This window comes from Heterodontus francisci, chromosome 26, assembly GCF_036365525.1.
Source record: "Heterodontus francisci isolate sHetFra1 chromosome 26, sHetFra1.hap1, whole genome shotgun sequence".
Taxonomy (NCBI): Eukaryota; Metazoa; Chordata; class Chondrichthyes; order Heterodontiformes; family Heterodontidae; genus Heterodontus; species Heterodontus francisci.
The window spans coordinates 59,157,568-59,173,917 of NC_090396.1; the positions used below are offsets into that span (position 1 = coordinate 59,157,568).

Here is a 16,350-nt window from a genome sequence, read left to right on the forward strand (position 1 = left end):
GGCTTTTTATTTCAAAATAAGTTGTTCAGATTGCTGAGAGTTAGAACTGTGATATGTTTATATTAGCAATATAAAATTTAAGGCAATCAAAAAGTGCTGTCAGAGCATGACACAGGAAGTATCACAGAGTCAGAGTCATTTACAACACAGAAGGAGGCCACTCGACCAATCGAGACCATGCTGGCTCTCCACAGAGCTATTCAGTCAGTTCCACTCCCCTGCTCAAGCCCCGTAGCGCTGAAGGTCTATTTCCTTCAACTGGCCATCCAATTTTCCTTTGAAGTCATGGATTGTCTCCAGTTCCACCACCCATGTGGGCAGTGAATTCCAGCTCATTACCACCCTCTGCATAAAAGTGCTTCCTCATATTCTCCCTGCATCTTTTGCTCAAATCTTTCAATCTGTGTCCCCTAGTCCTTGTACCATCAGTTAATGGGAACAGTTTTTCCTCATCTAATTTATCTAAGCCTGTCATAATCTTGGAGATTTCTATTAAATCTCCCCTCAATATCCTTTGTTCTAGAGGTTTGATAGAAAATGTGTGCAGTCGAACCATTCTCATATCATCCATACCAGTGGATTCTGTCACAGTGCTCCTCACACTAAGTCAGATGATTGGTCGGGTGCTTTATCAGGACAGAAGTTTTGTACGTATGATATGCAATGTATTATTATACTGCTAAGGTGAAGCAGTTACTCGTTAAGGGTTAATTGCTGTTAAGTAAAACAGTTGGTGAGTTCAGAATTCAATTGATCTTCAGACTGCAGACCAGAGGGGTGATTTTCACTGAATACTTCAGGTTTTGAAGAGGTAAGGGGGTGGCTAAGATGGAGTCTTGAGCTGAAACACTGGTTTAGCTCATGTTTCACACAGGGCACCATCTTGGTAAAGGAGTTTTAGCCAGCCCTAGGAATGGCCACTCAGTGGCTTGATAAACTGATTGCCACTTAAAATGCCCACGAGCACTCATTAAAGAGGCTGCACAGCATTTTGGTGGCTGGTGCTTCAACTAATGCCCTCACCCAATAGTGACCAGTTGTTCGGAAGTAAACATGGCATTGATGTCAATTTCAAGCCCTACTTAAAGGAATACTCACCATTTCATGGTTATTGCTGCTGGAGCTGTGAAGAGGACCTCTGAAACACGTCAGGAGACTTTCTGGAACACCTTGGGCCTGATCTTAACTCACTCAAAACCCATTCACTAAGACAGAGTTAAAATCAGGCCCTTTTGTCAAAACTTCAACACTCAAGTAACATTTTTCGAGAAAATTTCTGAGGACTTCACCTAAAATGGGTAAGTGTTGTGCTACTTCAACTTATAAGCGTGGCTGTGAGAAAGGGAGTGCTTGGTCATGGGAATCATGCTAGGGGCTCCTCTTGGGTCTGCAAGAAGAATGGGATAAGGATATGAGGCCAGGTAGACCAACACCAGCTGCTGGAGGAGAGGGGGACAGGAGGGACCTCTGCCCTCCTGTGGGTACAGGACACCCCTCCTCCTCTGGACCTCCTCCACCAAGACCTCCAGTGCCATGTCTGAGAACCTTTGCGCTATCTCCTTCAACCCCTGAACGATGCTGCAACGTATCACTGCGTATCAGCCATAGCAGTGGAAGCTAGCGCGAGGAGCTCACATGTGCTGCTCCATAAAAACTGGCTCTAAGCAGTGCTTGAGCGCTGAAACCTGCAGGTGTCTGTTTAGCACCTCCAGGCAATTTCAAATTATGACAACCAGTGTTCTGGGTCAGAACTGTGTGCCCAATCCAGACTTTCAAACAGGCTTAGTCTCATTAGCACTGCACCTATTAGCACTGCACTCACTCAGTGTCTGTTTTCACCTTTCATCAAAATTACCCCCCAGGACTCTTGGTACTTTTTGCAAGGTCAGTCAGAGATTGCAGACATTCTGGCTCCTGTGTCATTGAAGGTATTTTCTTTAGCTGCGGGATTTTGTTCGATCCAGATGATGGTAGAAGTGAGAGATAGAAAATGCATGTTAGAGGTACCTTTTTATAATATAGCAACAGTTATGTTGGAGATATGTCTTATCAAGGTTATGAAAGTAGTGGGCCACTTGAAACTACATGCATTAATTGGTGATTTTTTTAAATGAAATCATGAAAATTATCAGGTTAAGCATGCACCCAAGTTCTTCTCTGGGTGGTAACTTCATTAGGGCTGCACAGACTTTAACACAGTGTAGTCCAAAATTAAATTTAAAAATATACAGTCTGATTAGCTTACCAGATCCTCGGTGCAAAACAGCTGAAGTATTCTGGGCAAGCTAGCATCTTCGAACAACCGTGAAGATGCACCACTGATTTTTGTGAAGAGGTTTAGGGTGGAGGGAAGTGAGCACAATTTGTTCACTTTTCTTTCGAGGTTTAATAATCGGCAGCGTTGGATGCAACAACAATGGGGTGTCACTGTACTGTGCACAGATACCCCATCCATGCAGTATTTTTGTAGAAGAGTCAAAATTTCCCAGCTGGATTTAATAGGCTGGAAGCTTGGGAGGAAAAATTGCACAGATACATACTTAATAGACCAGGTTTCTATGGTAGAAAGCGGTGGGTGGATTTGGACTGCATCGTCCAAGATAGCGTCAAAAACCTCAACTTTGTTCCAGGAGCACATCGCCAGGGCTCCAGTAATACTCCAGGGAAGCACATATTCAAGGTATGTTTGTGGAAACGCGTGGGATGGTTTTCATCAAGGCCTGTCTCAATATCAGTGATAGCAACCACATAAAATGCCGACATCCTACTTGTACAGGCAAGGTTTCCAAATGGTAACGCGTGGCTTGTTTGTGTGTCGTTGTTTGAAAATGGCCTGGAGACAAAGACGTCCTCTGAGGCTTCTCCACTGGCTCTTCATTTGTCTGAATGTTGTTTCGGGCCTGATTTCACTGCATAGATGCAATATTCCCATTCTTTCATTCAATCCCTTTATAATGATAATAATTCCAACACTTAAGTTCAACAGCTGCTTTCCAAATACCACAGAATTAAATCACACTTTAAAGGACCACTGCTAAAGTGACGATGAAGACACTTTTCAGTTTGAGATTGGAATTTACATGAAGCCTCCTTCTGTGGACCAAATATTTCCTAGTTGCATTTATGCCCTGGCACCATCTACTTCGACGACTGCCTGTCTTAACTAAAAACAAGAAATGCTGGAACCACTCAGCAGGTCTGGCAGCATCTGTGGAAAGAGAAGCAGAGTTAACGTTTCGGGTCACTGACCCTTCATCGAAACCGCCTGTCTTAACATTGTATTTATAATACTGTTGCTGCCCCCTTGAGGCCACCATTTCACAGGAACAGGAGTAGGCCACTCAGCCCATCGATCCTGCTCCACTATTAAATATGATCATGGCTGATAATCCACTTCAGTGCCATTTTCCCACACTATCCCCATAGCCCTTTGTGTCACTGGTACTTAGAAATCTGTCAATAGGAACATTTCTCCTGAAAAAGGAACGTTAAGGGCTGATTACCACAGACTTCTTCTTTGGCCTCCTCGTCTCGAGAGACAATGGGTAAGCGCCTGGAGGTGGTCAGTGGTTTGTGGAGCAGCGCCTGGAGTGGCTATAAAGGCCAATTCTAGAGTGACAGACTCTTCCACAGGTGCTGCAGAAAAATGTGTTTGTCGGGGCTGTTACACAGTTGGCTCTCCCCTTGCGCTTCTGTCATTTTTCCTGCCAACTGCTAAGTCTCTTCGACTCGCCACACTTTAGCCCCGTCTTTATGGCTGCCCGCCAGCTCTGGCGATCGCTGGCAACTGACTCCCACGACTTGTGATCAATGTCACAGGACTTCATGTCGCGTTTGTAGACATCTTTAAAGCGGAGACATGGACGGGCGGTGGGTCTGATACCAGTGGCGAGCTCGCTGTACAATGTGTCTTTGGGGATCCTGCCATCTTCCACGCGGCTCACATGGCCAAGCCATCTCAAGCGCCGCTGACTCAGTAGTGTGTATAAGCTGGGGATGTTGGCTGCCTCGAGGACTTCTGTGTTGGAGATATAGTCCTGCCACCTGATGCCAAGTATTCTCTGGAGGCAGCGAAGATGGAATGAATTGAGACGTCGCTCTTGGTTGACATACGTTGTCCAGGCCTCGCTGCCATAGAGCAAGGTACTGAGGACACAGGCTTGATACACTCGGACATTTGTGTTCCGTGTCAGTGCGCCATTTTCTCACACTCTCTTGGCCAGTTTGGACATAGCAGTGGAAGCCTTTCCCATGCACTTGTTGTTTTCTGCATCTAGAGACAGGTTACTGGTGATAGTTGAGCCTAGGTAGGTGAACTCTTGAACCACTTCCAGAGCGTGGTCACCGATATTGATGGATGGAGCATTTCTGACAGCCTGTCCCATGATGTTCGTTTTCTTGAGGCTGATGGTTAGGCCAAATTCATTGCAGGCAGCCGCAAACCTGTCGATGAGACTCTGCAGACACTCTTCAGTGTGAGATGTTAAAGCAGCATCGTCAGCAAAGAGGAGTTCCCTGATGAGGACTTTCCGTACTTTGGTCTTCGCTCTTAGACGGGCAAGGTTGAACAACCTGCCACTTGATCTTGTGTGGAGGAAAATTCCTTCTTCTGAAGACTTGAACGCATGAGAGAGCAGCAGGGAGAAGAAAATCCCAGTGTAGGTGCGAGAACACAGCCCTGTTTCATGCCACTCAGGATAGGAAAGGGCTCTGATGAGGTGCCGCTATGTTGAATTGTACCTTTCATATTGTCATGGAATGAGGTGATGATACTTAGTAGCTTTGGTGGACATCCGATCTTTTCTAGTAGTCTGAAGAGACCATGTCTGCTGACGAGGTCAAAGTCTTTGGTGAGATCAATGAAAGCAATGTAGAGGGGCATCTGTTGTTCACGGCATTTCTCCTGTATCTGACAAAGGGAGAACAGCATGCCAACGGTGGATCTCTCTGCTCGAAAGCCATACTGTGCCTCAGGGTAGACACGCTCGGCCAGCTTCTGGAGCCTGTTTAAAGCGACTCGAGCAAAGACTTTCCCCACTATGCTGAGCAGGGAGATTCCACGGTAGTTGTTGCAGTCACCGCGGTCACCTTTGTTTTTATAGAGGGTGATGATATTGGCATCGCGCATGTCCTGAGGTACTGCTCCCTTGTCCCAGCACAGGCATAGCAGTTCATGTAGTGCTGAGAGTATAGCAGGCCTGACACTCTTGATTATTTCAGGGGTAATGCTGTCCTTCCCAGAGGCTTTTCCGCTGGCTAGAGAATCAATGGCATCACTGAGTTCCGATTTTGTTGGCTGTGCGTCCAGCTCATCCATGACTGGTAGAGGCTGGGCTGCATTGAGGGCAGTCTCAGTGACAACATTCTCCCTGGAGTACAGTTCTAGGTAGCGCTCAACCCAGCGGTCCATTTGCTTGCGTTGGTCAGTGATTGTGTCCCCTGATTTAGATAGATACAGCGATAGTTTCTTGCATTTTTCTGCAGGTTTCTCCCTTTCATTCACTTTTGCCGAGATCTGATTCTCCAGCCTCCCCAGAAACACACTAAATTAGCCATTCTTGCTGTGGGAGACAAGAATGAGTGGATAGTGTGGTGCAGAGAAAAAGCCCTAGTAGCTTCTAAAAAGCAACTGGATGTGGCCATGGGGAAGTTCGGATCCCATTCGATGGAGAATCAAGATGGCCAAAAATCCTTCCTCATTCATTGTGAATTTGCACCATCTGGCTCCTGTACTGTGGAGGGCATTAAAATTGAGCCTTATCCAGGACCTCACTCAACATCCACAACTGCAACAGGTCACTGGATAGCAGTCGCGAGCACTATTCCTAGCACATGGTGCTGAGGCCAACTGTGATGCTCCACCTGGTCCCCAGGATGTGGTCAAGCTTGGGATATTTCAGCTCATTTGGCTCTAGATCACACTGCGTGGTGTGTTACCCTTGCCCACTGAGCCAAGGAACAACCCACCCTAACCTCTTGCACATATTTTAATACCAGAAGTAAATGGCAGGTTGTAGTTTTGAGGATGTTAGTCTTAATCTCTTCCGCAATTCAAACTCACAGGTGCAACATGGGGCTGTACACACACCAAGGCCAATTCTGTGGGAAAGTAAAGGTTTTTGCACGAGACTGAACTGCTTCCAGGAACGGAAATCCTATGAACAACTGAAGCGTGAAAATACGTCAGTAAACATTCTGGCATGATCATCACTCTCTCTTGGGGTCCGGTTGCTGTCCTTTCGTTAAAAGGAATCAAAGCCGCAGCGTTACCAGCAGTCTGGATAATTTAAGTCAGGTCCGGATTAATTCTGCAGCCGCCCTAATTTCTTCTGATGGTGCCAAGGTCAACAGGTCAGAAGCAAAATGCTTCACAGGCTGTGCTGGCAGCAGTCAAATACTGTTAGGAAAGCCTCTTCCTGGCTGTTACAACTTTTAAATAACCCCATTGCAGCAACTTGCCCTGTCTAAATCGGCAGAGAAGGGAGAGAGGGACACACAAGGCCTTGTGCTCCAATAAACCCTTTGATAGGAACAAGAGGAGCCCCTCAAGTTTGTTCCACTAGTCAGTTAAATCATAGCTGATCCACCTAACTCCATATACCCTCCTTGGTCCCATATCCCTTAATATCTTCGCATAACGAAAATCTACTAATTTAAAATTAGCAACTGATCTGGCATGTTTGCGGAAGAGAGTTCCAAACTTCTCCCACCATTTGGGTGTGGACGTGTTTCCGCAGATGTGTGGTCTGAAGGCCAGGGCTCAGAGCCCTATGAGAGCTGCAACACCTTCTCGTCTTGCAAGGGATCAGACTGCCCATTACCTCACTGGACTCTTTCATTCTGTCACTTGTGTGGGCACGCACCGTAAATTCCCCACTTTAAATCATCATGCAGACTGCATGCTTGTGCTTTTACACAAAAAATTAATTTTTTAAAAATGATGGAAAACAGACAGAGTCTAGTTTTAACTTGGGTCAATAGAAAAATGCTTGAAATGCTTTTAAAAAACAATAAAAAGTGAATGAAGTGATGCCTATTTCTAGCTGACCGGAACAATAGTACTTTCCACTAGGAATATTATGCAACGGTGACGCATTGCCCTCCAGTGGACAAAGCCAGCACAGCAACATAAAACTGCTTCAGAAATTTGATCAATTATGGTGTTTTATTGTTCCTTTAAAAGTAATACTGCAGGAATGGCCCCCACCTTTAAGACAGCCCTGACATTTTGTGAAAACTAAAAGAAAAATGAAAAAAAAAAATTGTGACCAATTTATTATGGGCATCAAGTTCACACATTTGCAAGGCTAGGCAGAAAACATGGCCGTTGTTTACCAAGATTTGACATCTAAAAGCAGTGCTGCTCATCCGATCAACTTCTACCTCAAAATACAAGTATTCAAGCATTTACAGGGTTTTGCTGGACAGTTTCATCAACCCAAGGTCAGAGGATTACAACATCAAAAATTAACAGTGCACTCAGCACCAAACAAGTCCACCGATGAGATGAAGTAAGTTACAAGGAGGCTCATGCAAAACATAAACACCAGCATTGACCCGTTGGGCCGAATGGCCTGTTTCTGCATTGTAAAATTTCATGCTCTTTTATCTTCTGCCACAAATAAACAAATCCTAAAAACAGCATTGTAATGCATGTTACTGATCAACAAGCAAACAGCTTACGATGAAAGGTCACAGACCTGAAACGTTAACTCTTCTTCTCTCTCCACAGATCCTGCCTGACCTGCTGTGTATTTCCAGCACTTTCTGTTCTCAACTTACAATTTAACTTGCGAAATTACAATGCTGCCACAGGAAGCTTCCACTTTAAAAATCTTTAAAAGGACAGTGCCACCTTCTCACCAAGGACAAAGTGCAGCTCACTCACTTTGTATCTTTTTAAGGATTCGTTACAGCCTAAAATTTAGCTGCCAAGAATTCAAAAGAAATGGATAATATGAAATTTGTACTTTAAAGCTTTGCTAAAAGCAACGTCTCAATATAATGGTTTGATGTCATATTGTTTCCACGTGCCTTGTTTCTAAGAGACGTGGTATTGTGTGGAGTAAACAGCAGCAATAGACTAACTCTTACCTTTTCACCTATAGCAATGCAAGCCTTTGAATCCAGGTCTCTTGGTGGACTGCAAAGAGAAAAGAAAAGATTTCAACTACGCACAGTTTTCTCAGCAAACTAGCTCAAGAACTCCCTACAACACACGAGTTACTGAGGGAATATGCTTCACATCAGCTAAGCAACAACAAAACTATCAAGGCTGTGGAAAAGATGCAAAAGAGTTGCACTAAGATGATATTGCGAATAGGAGGCTAGTTGTAAAGCCACGCTGGAGAAACTGAGGCATGTTTCATCAGAATGAAGGAGATCTGGTAGAGGTGTTCAAAAATATTAAGGGTTTTGATTAGGTAAAGCAGCAAAAGTCATTTCCATTGGTTGGTGATTCAGTGACATAGGTGTTTTAGGGAGTTCTCAAACTAAAGTACATAAATTAAAAAACAATCACCACAAGAACAAAGATGAGGGTTAGGAAGAATTTATTTTAGATAAGAGTTAAAACATGGAACGCCCTAACAAAAACAATGTTGGAAGAACAGCCTCGATTTTTTTTTTTAGGAAAAGAAAGGTAAACCGGATAAATAATTGAAAAAATAAAAATTCAAAAGGGTACAGGGGAAGGGCAGGACACCGGGACTAAATGGATAGCTCTTTCAGACACCTAGCTTTAGCACGATGGGCCAAATGGCCTTCATCTGTGATTCTAAAATTATTTCTGCTTTTTTTTTTTCCAAAAAAGCAAGGACACAGTAACTGAACAGCAGAATCAGATGGATATAAATCGGAGTACCAGGGCGAGCCGTCACTTGGCTAGTGCTAAGTGATAGGTGCAAGCTCCTTCTGCAGCTAACTGCAGAGCATAGAGAGGTCTACGACCTAGAACTCCACCCCCTCCCTCCTCCCTCCATGGAGAAGGAAACTGGATGAAGACCAGGGAAAACTGATCTTGCATTTTATATAAATGTATTTAAACACCGAGACGCGTGTATAAATTGAGTGTCTGGAATTGCTCTATATTCCAGGAATATTTCTATACCACATCCAAACAGATGTCAATTTTCCAACTCTCCCCTCAGGCAAAACTGGAAAGACAGACACAACTCAAGTTGCTGTACTTTCTCCTTAATTATTTCTGTTTTTCCCCTTTAAAAACTTGTTTCCAGTCCTCTGGCTATGTTTCACGTGCTGACCACAAAGAGGCACACAAGAGTAGCACGGATGATTATTTCCTTTCAAATGAGAAGATGCCTCAAAACTCACGGCTGCCCTCTCCACACACGTGACTGGAGTTTTGATAATATTCATGAAGAACGTCTTCTGTATTCCACAGTACAATTTCTTACAAAACAGAAAACGCCTTTGGCCAATGAATCCATTGAAAACTTCTATTCTTCTGCCATAAGCTCTGCAAAATGACAGCTTTGCAGGTCTGTACAACTTGATAAGAGCAAGAGACATTTAACAGAGGCCAACATCGCACTAAATAGCCCAACAACTTGCATTTATATAGCACCTTTAAAGTAATAAAATGTCCCAAGGCACTTCACAGGAGCGTTATAAAACAAAATATGACAGCGAGCCACAGAAGGAGATATTAGGACAGATGAGCAAAAGCTTGGTCAAAGAGGTAAGCTTTAAGGAACGTCTTGAAGGAAGAAAGAGAAAGGTAGAGAGGTTTAGGGAGGGAATTCCAAAGCTTAGGACCCAGGCAGCCAAAGGCACGGCCACCAGTGGTGGGGAGATTAAAATCAGGGATACTCAAGAGGCCAGAATTAGAGGAATGCAGATATTCTAGATGGTTGTGGACGAAAGAAGATTACAGATATAGGGAGGGGCCCATGGAGGGATCTGAAAACAGGAATGAGACTTTTAAAATTGAGGCGTTGCTCAACCAGCAGCCAATGTAGGTCAATGAGCACAGGGGTGATGGCTGAATGGGTCTTGGTACAAGCCCAGAGACAAAGAAGAAATACTGCTCACAGTGAAGGCCAAATGCAAGGTGAAGGGAGATTCGAGTATCACAGCGCTGAACCAGACAGCTACCAGATTTGGACACTGGAATTATTCCAGTTGACACCAAAGTTTATTACACTGTAAATTTAGTTCATTACAACAGGTTTTTAAGCAGTCTACCTGAACATAATATAACCATCTTTTTACATAGTAAAGTTGTTAAAACCAGGCTATATTTAAGCGAATAAAAATACAGATTATATTGTGTTTTTTTGTAATTATGACAAAGTGCTTGCAATAATTTCAGCAAATTAGAAATGATTTCCTGGTTAAATATGGCACTGGCACATGCATGTATCACAGTGTATCCTTTCATAGGCTCTCCTCAGGACATGAGAACATCTTTTTCAATTACACTGTTGTTTCTGAAAATGAAAGTCATCCCAGCCAGGTACACCTCGAGTCAATGTGCAATGTGAATACAACTGGCACTGTTCCAACTCCTTCAAAAAGGTTAGCATGAGCAAATTAGAATTTACCTTAAGGAGCGGTGTGTATATATTAAGAGTGAACGTTAGCTTACACAGCTGATTGAATACAGGGAGAGTAGACAATGGTAATGCAGTGGATGTAATTTATCTGGATTTTCAAAAGACCATTGATAAGGTGCCCAATAATAGACTAATGAATAGGGTCAGAGAATGTGGAGTCAGGGGACAAGTAGCAGAATGGATTGCTAGCTGGCTTCAAGACAGAAAGCAGACAGTGGGAGTAAAGGGCTGTTATTCAGAGTGGCAGAAGGTGGGTCACAAGGATCAGTGTAGGGACTATGGCTGTTCACAATTTACATTAATGATTTGGACTTTGGAATCCAAAATACAATTTCTAAATTTGTGGATGACAACAAATTGCAGGGAAGGATAGTCAATACTGAGGAGGATTGCAACAGATTACAGGAGGACATTAATAAACTTGCAGAATGGGAAAATAATTGGCAAATGAAGTTCAATACAGATAAATGTGAGGTAGTACTTTTTGGTAGGAAGAATACGGGAGGTCACTTGGAAGCTGTCAGTCTAGGTGGGGTAGAGGAACAAAGGGATCTTGGAGTACAAATACACCAATCAATAAAAGTTACGCCACAGGTTAGCAAGGCCATTAAAAAATGCAAACCAATCACTAGGCTTTATTTGTAGAGGGATGGAATTGAAAAGTAGGGAAGTTATACTAAACCTGTATCGAACCTTGGTTAGACCAGTGTGCAGTTCTGGTTGCCAGAAAAGGGATAGAGGCACTGGAGAGGGTACAGAGAAGATTAATGAGGATGATACCAGATATGCATGGGCATACGTATCAGGAAAGGATGAACAGGCTGGGTTTCTTTCTTCTTAAATAAAGAAGGTTGAGGGGTGACATAATAGAGGGATTTAAAATCATGAAAGATTTTGATAGAGTGGATGCACAAGGTATGATTCCTCTTGTGAAGAACAGCATAACTGGCGGCACAGTGGTTAGCACCGCAGCCTCACAGCTCCAGCGACCCAGGTTCAATTCTGGGTACTGCCTGTGTGGAGTTTGCAAGTTCTCCCTGTGTCTGCGTGGGTTTTCTCCGGGTGCTCCGGTTTCCTCCCACAAGCCAAAAGACTTGCAGGTTGGTAGGTAAATTGGCCATTATAAATTGTCCCTAGTATAGGTAGGTGGTAGGGAAATATAGGGACAGGTGGGGATGTGGTAGGAATATGGGATTAGTGTAGGATTAGTATAAATGGGTGGTTGATAGTCGGCACAGACTCGGTGGGCCGAAGGGCCTGTTTCAGTGCTGTATCTCTAAACTAAAATAACTAAATGTCATCGATATAAGATAGATAGTCACCAAGAAATCCAATAGGGAATTCAGAAGAAACTTCTTTACCCAAAGAATGGTGAGAATGTGGAACTTGCTATCATGGGGAGTGGTTGAAGTGAATAGTATAGATGCATTTAAGGGAAAGCGAAACAAACATGAGGGAGAAGGAAATAGGTGGTTATGATGATAGATTTAGATGAGGAAAGATGAGAGGAGGCTCAAGTGGAGCATAAATACCAGTGTGGACTAGTTGGGCTGAATAACCTGTTTCCGTGTCGTCTTCTTTGGCCTCCTTGTCTCGGGAGACAATGGGTAAACGCCTGGAGGTGGTCAGTGGTTTGTGGAGCAGTGCCTGGAGTGGCTATAAAGGCCAATTCTAGAGTGACAGGTGCTGCAGAAAAATTTGTTTGTCGGGGCTGTTACACAGTTGGCTCTCCCCTTGCGCTTTTGTCTTTTTTCCTGCCAACTGCCAAGTCTCTTCGACTCGCCACACTTTAGCCCTGCCTTAATGACTGCCCGCCAGCTCTGGCGAACGCTGGCAACTGACTCCCACGACTTGTGATCAATGTCACAGGACTTCATGTCGCGTTTGCAGACGTCTTTGAAGCGGAGACATGGACGGCCGGTGGGTCTGATACCAGTGGCGAGCTCGCTGTACAAGGTATCTTTGGGGATCCTGCCATCTTCCATGCGGCTCACATGGCCAAGCCATCTCAAGCGCCGCTGACTCAGTAGTGTGTATAAGCTGGGGATGTTGGCTGCCTCGAGGACTTCTGTGTTGGAGATACGGTCCTGCCACCTGATGCCAAGTATTCTCTGGAGGCAGCGAAGATGGAATGAATTGAGACGTCGCTCTTGGCTGACATACGTTGTCCAGGCCTCGCTGCCATAGAGCAAGGTACTGAGGACACAGGCTTGATACACTCGGACTTTTGTGTTCCGTGTCAGTGTGCCATTTTCCCACACTCTCTTGGCCAGTCTGGACATAGCAGTGGAAGCCTTTCCCATGCGCTTGTTGATTTCTGCATCTAGAGACAGGTTACTGGTGATAGTTGAGCCTAGGTAGGTGAACTCTTGAACCACTTCCAGTGCGTGGTCGCCAATACTGATGGATGGAGCATTTCTGACATCCTGCCCCATGCTGTTCGTTTTCTTGAGGCTGATAGTTAGGCCAAATTCTAGTTGGGCTGAATAACCTGTTTCCGTGTCGTACATCCTATGTAATACTATGTTATACCTCTCAGTCACTTCTGAATTACAGCTGCGAAATCAGATTTATTTGTTTTTCCTTTTAATAGTTTGTAAATGAAGCATTTCAGCATTACAGATTTCTCATTATCAGCGAATCTTTTCAGAAGAATAGCATCCATCACCGTTAAACATCTTGGGTTTACTATAGCATTTGTGTGACACATAGTCAAAGAGAACAAGCATCTTGCAAGAGGTTTCATGTACGGAGACACACCGTTCTTTAACAGGGTATTTTATAGATCGAGAACATTTCTTCACTTCAACTTCACAACCCAAGAAACAGCTCCAAACGCTTTATGTGGCTTTTTTTAAATGGAAACAAAGAACGATTTGCATTTATATCATGCCTTGCACATCCTCAGGATATCCCAAAAATGCTTCACACCCTTTAAAGTGTTATCACCTTTATCAGCAGCCAATTTGAACACAGCAAGAAAATTAAAAGGTGCCAAAGGCAGGTAAGGGTAAGAGGAGCGAGCAGAGAGAACAGGGTCCCAGGAACGGCCAGAGATCAGGTTCCAGTGCAGGTGCAAAGGGACAAAACTGAGATTTCGCTAAAGCAGACAGGAGTCTTAAACTGAGGACAGAGAACAGAGAATCTGAATCAAAAAACCAGAAGTGTGTTATATGCAACTGCAGCATGAAAAAAAAATGACATTACTTTCAAAAATCCTAACATGAGCTGTAAAATGATTGATTTTTTTAGTAATCATTTCCCAAACATTCACACGTACAGCTGGCGATTGGCAAAAGCACATCTGTGACTTGCACTTAAAACTGACAGACAGCATCATCAGATACCAGTACAGCCAGGAAAGTAATAGCAACACAAGAAGACGGGAAGTGGAGACAGTAATACTTTGATTCTGAAATTGTTTAATAATTTTAATCAAACCATTTATCATTTCACATCAAAGCCTCAGCTAATGATACTACATCTTAAATGGTACACATCGCAATAGTACATATGCAGGTCCTTTCAAGTACATGCAAGTGTTCTTTCAGTTCAACAGTCATAATGTTCATTACGCTTGGTAACTTATTGTAGCAAGATCCTCAGTGTATTTGTACAATACAATGTTAAATAAAATTTGGTCTCATCTTCATGAGTAATTCTTGCACGTCCTTGTCCTTGCCTTTTGGGTGAACACAATAGCAAGGCAAACAAACCCACAAGCTTACAGATGGGCAGGGCAACTCATTCACAGGGTAACACTGGTAAAGGGCCAGATCAGATGGAGTTCACATTGTGCTGTCTTTTCATATCCCTTACCACAGCCCTAGACCATGCATTGGGCAGCCATTAGCCTTACAGTTTAGAAACTATTTTGAGAGTCTGTGTGGGCTCAACTACTCAGATAGACATTGGAGTACTCGGCAAAATATTCAGCCAGATTTTCTGTCAAAGAGCTGCCCACTCTTGTGCAATCAAGCAGTCCTTCCCTGGACCACACCGCCAGCTGAAGGCCCTCTCGAGGGGGATACCAGGTATCATCCTCTGGCAGTGCCACTTCATCCCGAGGGGATTGTGGAGGGTACCTCAACTGAGGATTCCTCACAAATTTCCAGAGACTGTGATGTCTGTACATTGTCAATAAAGAATAGGTAAATGGTCTCAGAAAAATTGGACTTCATCTACTTCAAAAAATGTCAACAACTTAATGTAGATATTTATACAGCAATGGTTCGATTTTTTTTTAAATTACAGACCACAAGTTTTATGGATGATATTGATGCATTTTGAAAGAAAAAGTATATTCTATTGAATTGTCCCATCATTCAAACTATTAAGAAGAGAGATATCTCTGGTGTTGGGAGGGGGTTTAGTGCAGGGTCACCACTGACCCTACTTACTTCAGAACTGATGGTCAGAGTTTGGGAGCAGACAGTTTGTACATAACCATGTAGCTGTGACATTGCATTCCAGTGACATCATGTGCAGGAAGTGGGATTAGAACTGCACTTACAATCATAGATGTCATGCAAGGATGAACTGGATACAAGATAAATGCTCCAAGATTGCCTTGAACCAGCAGTTGAACTTGATAACCAGCGCACCACACCTCCTCTTTAAGTTATTAAGTGTCAGTAACTTCATTATCTCAATTAAATTTATAATAGATTTATCCTTAACAATCATCATCAATGTTCTGCAGAATTAAAGGTTTGTGTTCATCACCTCCTTACCTGTTGTCTCTTTCTTCACTTAGCATGTCTTACACTTCTCGTTTAAAAATAACACATCAGCTCCAAGTCAGCACTGCATCACAGCATGTTCCCTAGAGTTTGTGGAACGATATGATCCACATTGCACTCTGGGTTCTGGGTCGTGTCTTCATTCACAAAACGTGCTGCATCTGTTTGGACTGTATTGTTTCACTCACATACATACATATCAAAAATATTTGTTATGCGCAAATCCTCACCAGCACCTATGAGCATTCCTACAAATGCAGCAATGTAATAATACTGATGAGATTCAGAGAATTAAATGTAAGCACTCAGTAATGTAAGCATTACAAAAACAGGAGAACAAAATATGGTTTGCAACCTGCTATTTGACTCCAAGATGCGATTCAGACTCCATATGCTCTTCATCACAAAGGCAACCTACTTCCACTTCCAAAATTGCCCACTTTTACCCCACTTGACCTCCTGTTGAAACCTTCTGCCATTTGTCAGCACCGGACGCAAGCATTACAATGCGCTCATAGTCAGGCTTCCATCCTTCAACTTTTATAAATTTCAGCTCATCCAAAATTCTGCTGCCCATATTTTACCTTAACCAAGTCGCAGACACCCATCACTCCTGTCTGTGTTCACCTACATTGGCTCCAAATCCCATAACACCTCCAATTTAAAATTTTCATCTTTAAATCCCTTCATGGTTATGCACCTCCTCATCTTTATCACCTCCTATAGTCCTACAACACCCACTCCCCAATCCTCGAGCTCTTCATTTCAACACTCTTTGTGCATCTCTCCATACACCAGCCACCCAATATTTCGCTAAACCACTGGCAGCCATATTTTTAGCCGCCCAGACCCACACTCTAGAATTCCATCCCTAAACCACTCCACTTTTATTTTTTTCATGGGATGTGGGCGTCGCTGCCAAGGCCAGCATTTGTTGCCCATCTGTAATTACCCTTGAGACCGGAGTGATTTGCTGGGCCATTTCAGAGGGCAGTTAAGAGTCAACCATATTGCTGTGGGTCTGGATTCAC

General features: G+C 43.5%; 1 protein-coding gene across 4 annotated transcripts in view; it reads right to left on the reverse strand.

Annotated features, from left to right (window-relative positions):
- The window catches only part of map2k6 (mitogen-activated protein kinase kinase 6), a 193,665-nt gene that overhangs the window by 141,670 nt on the left and 35,645 nt on the right, over positions 1–16,350 (reverse strand). For all 4 annotated transcript variants that reach the window (XM_068058336.1, XM_068058338.1, XM_068058334.1 and 1 more), the window contains exon 3: positions 8,095–8,143. In XM_068058336.1, the coding sequence (XP_067914437.1) occupies positions 8,095–8,143 (49 nt within the window). The remainder of the gene's footprint in view (positions 1–8,094; positions 8,144–16,350) is intronic.